General features: G+C 51.9%; 2 protein-coding genes across 2 annotated transcripts; both read left to right on the top strand.

Moving 5' to 3' along the window:
- The first annotated feature begins 617 nt into the window (after positions 1 to 617).
- Positions 618 to 3,245, top strand: LOC126875663 (uncharacterized). The gene has a single exon (XM_050638550.1). It carries the CDS (start codon positions 618 to 620, stop codon positions 3,243 to 3,245), a length of 2,628 nt encoding a protein of 875 aa, XP_050494507.1.
- Positions 3,246 to 3,332: 87 nt separating this feature from the next.
- On the top strand, positions 3,333 to 4,367 carry LOC126875664 (uncharacterized). Its single transcript, XM_050638551.1, has one exon. The coding sequence runs from the start codon at positions 3,333 to 3,335 to the stop codon at positions 4,365 to 4,367; it is 1,035 nt and encodes a 344-aa protein (XP_050494508.1).
- Positions 4,368 to 5,685: the final 1,318 nt, after the last annotated feature.

Here is a 5,685-nt window from a genome sequence, read left to right on the forward strand (position 1 = left end):
CGCGAAAAAACCCAGGTAGATTCATGGTCGTCGAGCGGTCGATCTTCGAGCGGTCGATCGTCGAGCGGTCGATCGTCGAGCGGTCGGTCGGCAAGCGGTTGGTCGCCGAGCAGTCGGTCGTCGGACAGTCGCGCATCGAGCGGTCGGTCGTCGGGCAGTCGCGCACCGAGCGGTCGATCGTCGGGCAGTCGTTCATCACACAAGCGAGCCTCCACCGAACAATCCCCATCGGGATCATCGAAGTCGCGGTCGTCCCACAAATCGAGGCGAACATCCGATACTTCACGGAAGCATACATCTTCGGTTCCAAGAGGTACGAAAGAGCATTCCTCGTACGAGTCACGCTCAGCCCGGATCCGGAACACCACCCCAACCTCTTCATCCAAGTCCCAACCGGGGCAAAACTGACTGTCCGAGACTACGACAGCAAGGGGGATCGGACTAACAAACACATCTCCCCACACCCCTCTGCATCATGATCTGTTGGCCACAGCACAGATCAAGGTTTTGAACAAACAGGCACAACCAATCCGAGCCCGAGCCTTACTCGACACTGGGTCGAGCATGAACTTCATGACCGACAGGCTCGCGAACTCCCTCGGTATAAGGCAAAGGAGATGTGCGATCCAGATCGGAGCCCTCGACAATTTGAGCACCACGGCAAAACGTTACACCACGGCCACCATCACGTCGACGGCGGCGAGTACAAGAAGACATTGAGATTTCTTGTTATCCCGGCCATATCGATCCTCGTACCAAGCGAGCCCATCGATCCCTCGAGTCTGGGATTACCCAGAAATATTCATCTAGCCGATCCACAATTCCATTGCCCAGCCCCGATCGATGTTTTACTTAGTACCGGATCAACATTCGCGTCGCTGTGCATCGGGCAGGTCAATCTGGCACAACCAGGCGAACCTGAACTACGTCTACAAAAAACACGCTTCGGCTGGGTAATCGGGGGGAGTCCCACGTCCCAAACCGCGATAAATACGTTCCACGCAACCACAACGGCTCTGCAAGAGGACCTCGCACGGTTTTGGGAGATCGACGAGGGACAGGCCACTACTCATCTTTCGGAATCGGAACGACTATGTGAAGAACATTTCCGAAACCATGTCCGACGAACCAAGGAAGGCAGATACATCGTTGCATTACCGTTCAACGAAAAGCTTTCCTCACTAGGGTCATCGAAGGCCACTGCAATGAGCAGGCTCGCCTCTCTTCATCGCCGATTCCAACGCGACAAACAATATGAAACCGCGTATAGTGCTGTGATTCAAGAATATTTAGACTTGGGTCACATGACAAAGATCAACACGGATCACGCCACCGACCACGGATATTATTTACCACATCACGGCGTGACCAAGGAATCGAGCGACACCACCAAGCTACGGGTTGTGTTCGACGGCTCAGCTTCAAGTACCACGGGAGTGTCTCTAAACGACGCCCTTCATACGGGTCCGAAATTACAAGAAGACCTGAGGAACATGCTATTGAGATTCCGGTCATTTCAATATGTCCTTACCGGCGACATCGAGAAGATGTACCGCCAATTCCTCCTACGTCCAGAAGATCGTCCCCACCAAAAGATTCTGTGGCGTGCCGACAACGGAGAGATCGAAACTTACCGACTCAACACCGTAACGTTCGGTCTATCCGCAGCCCCGTATCTGGCCATCCGATGTCTCAAACAGTTGGCAGAGGACGAGGGACCTCGATTTCCGAGAGCAGCGCAGATCCTACGGCGAGACTTCTATGTCGACGATGCGTTGACCGGAGCCGATACGAAGGACGAAGCCCTATCAATCAGGAATGATCTCACGAGATTACTTAAGCTAGCCGGTCTAAATATCCGCAAATGGGCCTCAAACGATCGGGATCTGCTGAGAGGGCTACCTGAGGAAGACACCAAGCAGAAATTACATCTCGGTGAGTCATCCACGTTAAAAACACTCGGCGTCTTTTGGGATTCAGCCGACGATACCATACTATATTCGGTCAAGACGAACAGTGACACTTCCCGAATCACAAAGCGATCAATCAGCTCAGTCATCGCACAAATATATGATCCACTAGGATTGCTCGCGCCGGTAATCGTTCGAGCAAAAATGATTTTGCAACAAGTCTGGACATTGAAGGTAGATTGGGACGAATCCCTTCCGTCAGACGTACACACAGCATGGATCAAATACCACACCCAATTGCCGTTGTTAAATGCGGTAAGGTTCCCTCGGAAGACCATCCTAGAATCCGCAACGAAAATTGAGCTCCACGGATTCTGTGACGCTAGCGAAAGGGCATATGGGGCGTGCGTCTACGTGCGGACGACTGACCGAAAGAACAATATTTGGACTCGACTCCTCACGGCGCGGTCGAAGGTAGCGCCGCTCAAATCGCTCTCCATACCACGTCTCGAATTAAGTGGGGCACTTATTTTGACGTCCTTGATTTCGTCAATACAACAGGCCCTGACGACCAAGATATCGCGGATAGTCTACTGGACTGACTCCACCATCGTACTCCATTGGATCAGGTCTTCGCCGCACACCTTGAAAACATTTGTGGCGAATCGAGTCGCTGAGATACAGACCAAGACCAATATCTCCGACTGGCGTCATGTGCCTACCGACGATAATCCAGCGGATCTCATCTCCCGAGGCCATACGCCCAAGGAATTCCTATGTCCGTCCATTTGGAAAAACGGGCCAAGGTGGCTCCTGCAAAGCGAAAGCTATTGGCCGGTTTGGAGCCCGATACCGGTAGTCGACCTCCCGGAGCAAAAGAAGACGATCTGTCTGAGGACGAGTGTTAACGACAACACTCTCCTCCATCGCTACTCGTCTTGGCCAAGACTAATAAGAATCGTCGCCCGGTGTCTTCGATGGAGACATAAGCAACACCGAACTGCCCATCTCACCACAGACGAACTGACCGCAGCGCACAACAGGCTAATAAAAATCTTACAATCCCAGCATTTCGCGCCTGAAATTCGGATCCTCCAAAAAAATCGATGCGAGGACGTTGGAGGGAAACTACAGCCATTAAACCCCTTCCTCGACGAAGATGGGCTACTCCGGGTAGGAGGGCGACTAACCAACTCCGCCATACCCTTCAGCCAAAAACACCCGATCATCCTACCGAAATCCCCGGTGACAGAGCTAATTATAGAACAAGAGCACCGGAACAATCATCACACAGGGACCCAAGCTACCCTATACGCGATGAGACTGCGCTATTGACCGATCGACGGCCGTAGCCAGGTATGGCGCACTCTCAGAAGGTGCGTCCGCTGCTGCAGAGCCAACCCTCCACCAGTGGAATACTTGATGGGTGATTTGCCAGAGGCGCGTATTACCGAATCGCGGCCGTTCAGGAACGTCGGAATCGACTACTGCGGCCCATTCTACATCAAGGAGAGGAGGGACCGCAACCGACGTAAAATCAAGACGTACGCCGCCATATTCGTTTGTCTGGCGACAAAGGCGGTCCACATAGAGTTAGTCAGCGACCTAACCACCGACGCCTTCTTGGCCGCGCTACGCCGTTTCATCTCGCGGCGAGGATACTGCGCAACGATCCTCACCGACAACGGCACCAATTTCGTCGGGGCTAATCGGCAGCTGCAAGAACTCCGGACCCTATTGCAGTCCGACGACCACCAGGATAGGGTACAGAATTTTCTCGCCGACCGACAAATACAATGGCGTTTTAATCCTCCGAACTCACCACATTTTGGCGGCTTATGGGAAGCCGCAGTTAAATCGTTCAAACGCCATCTCATCCGCGTGGTCGGCACGGAGCTCCTGACCTTTGAACACCTCAACACCCTTGTGATCGAAATTGAGGCCATTCTCAATTCACGCCCACTGACTCCCATCTCATCCGATCCGAAAGATCCCCCTGTCCTCACTCCCGGTCATTTTCTAATCGGTGATACCCTAACCAGTTTACGGGAGCGTGATTTCAGGACAGTTCCATCAGGACGGCTATCCAGTTGGCAGCGCATTCACCAGATTAAGCAGCACTTCTGGAGCCGATGGTATCGAGAATACCTAAACGAGTTAACCCGCCGCAGCAAATGGGACAAGGGCAAACACAACATTCATGAAGGCACCGTAGTAATCCTCAGGGAGGACAACGTGCCCTCTATGCAGTGGCCTTTGGGCCGCGTAATCAAGGTCCATCCAGGAGCCGACGGAATCATCCGGACCGCTACCGTGCAGACGGCAACAAGCATCCTGGACCGCGGCGTCAAAAGACTGGTCCCCTTACCCATCCACCCAGATCCAGACGAGGCCGAACGCCCACACGGAGCGAAGGAGGTCACCAACGACACACCAGACTCCACAGCCAGAATTTGATCGGTGCCCTCTCAACGGGGGGAGGATGTTACGACGCCTAAAACATCTGCTCGCCAGCCCGCGCGACCGGACAACAACCGACCTGCGTAACGGCACTTCGACCCTCAATAAACCTAAGGACCCACCATAACTTTCACTTCCCTGCATTGTTTCGCCATATGTCTTCAATCCGATTGTCTTGAAGAATTGCAAGCCAAAATATGCTCGAAACACAGTCGGTTTTAGAGGTGTCCTTGGGTTTATTAGTCGCCTTTAAAACACGGAGAAAGCGGGTATGCACCCATTAGGAAAACCCGAATAGCCCTGTAATAAAACAGGCTAGGTCTTCTCATACACACAGTCATTTACGCACCACGATGGTAGAAGACCCCCTACTCATCCCTTCGAGCAGTAGTGCAGCATGACCAATCGACACCGCGGTTCGTTACCCTCACTTTTCCTAACGAAAGTGGGACCAACGAATCCGCGTTCTTTAGGCACAGGGGCACACCCACACCGAACTTTCTTCCGTATTAAACAAAAGAGCGACAAACGGTCTACCAGCTAACGCCTAACGCGACAGTCTCCCAACTAACGCCTAACGCGACGGTCTCCCAACTAACGCCTAACGCGACGGTCTACCAACTAACGCCTAACGCGGCAGTCTGCACATAGCGCGAGAGTCGCATTCTTCACGCAAATCTTTTGTAACTAAGTGCTTGGAAATATATACTTTATAATACTGTGAATCCCAGTGTTATACCAACTCAATCACCCCTCATTATCTCAAAGGAAATCAGGGGATCGATCAATTCGTGGTGTCGATTGTTATAATCGTAACGGGGATTTACGACCCCCGTTGACGACTCTCCTCGCGAGTACGTCTCCCCGCGATTGGTCGAATTTACAAGGAATTTCAAAGTTATCGTAGACATCTAGAGACGGGTTGTTCGGAGGTCTCAAAGTTTCCAAAGAGAACGAAATTCGGCCAATCTAACTGCTCGGGTTACGTCGTTTGAATTAAAAAAAAAAATCTGCACGTTCGATTTCCAGATAAATAAAATTTTTTGAATGCGATTCGCAGCGCGAAATTCGAGCAGCGGCTATTCGATACGACAATTGCACGATATAGAAGGGGTTTCTATCGCGCGCAATGCTTGCGTAGAATCTCGACGATAGGTACGCGGTATTTGTCGACTAACTATAAATATCGAACAGTTCGACTGGCTGCGCGAAGTAGCGAGTTTCCACGCGCGAGCAATAACGTTTACAATATATTTCACGTAACGGCAAATAGCGCTAATTGTACGCCAGCGTTTTGCCACAGCGATCGTGCGAT

The sequence above is a fragment of the Bombus huntii genome, unplaced genomic scaffold (assembly GCF_024542735.1).
Source record: "Bombus huntii isolate Logan2020A unplaced genomic scaffold, iyBomHunt1.1 ctg00000052.1, whole genome shotgun sequence".
NCBI classification, from domain to species: domain Eukaryota; kingdom Metazoa; phylum Arthropoda; class Insecta; order Hymenoptera; family Apidae; genus Bombus; species Bombus huntii.

Bases quoted from the DNA above. Each gene is read 5' to 3' on its own strand.
- LOC126875663 (XM_050638550.1), top strand. From the start codon at position 618: ATGTGCGATCCAGATCGGAGCCCTCGACAATTTGAGCACCACGGCAAA.
- LOC126875664 (XM_050638551.1), top strand. From the start codon at position 3,333: ATGGGTGATTTGCCAGAGGCGCGTATTACCGAATCGCGGCCGTTCAGG.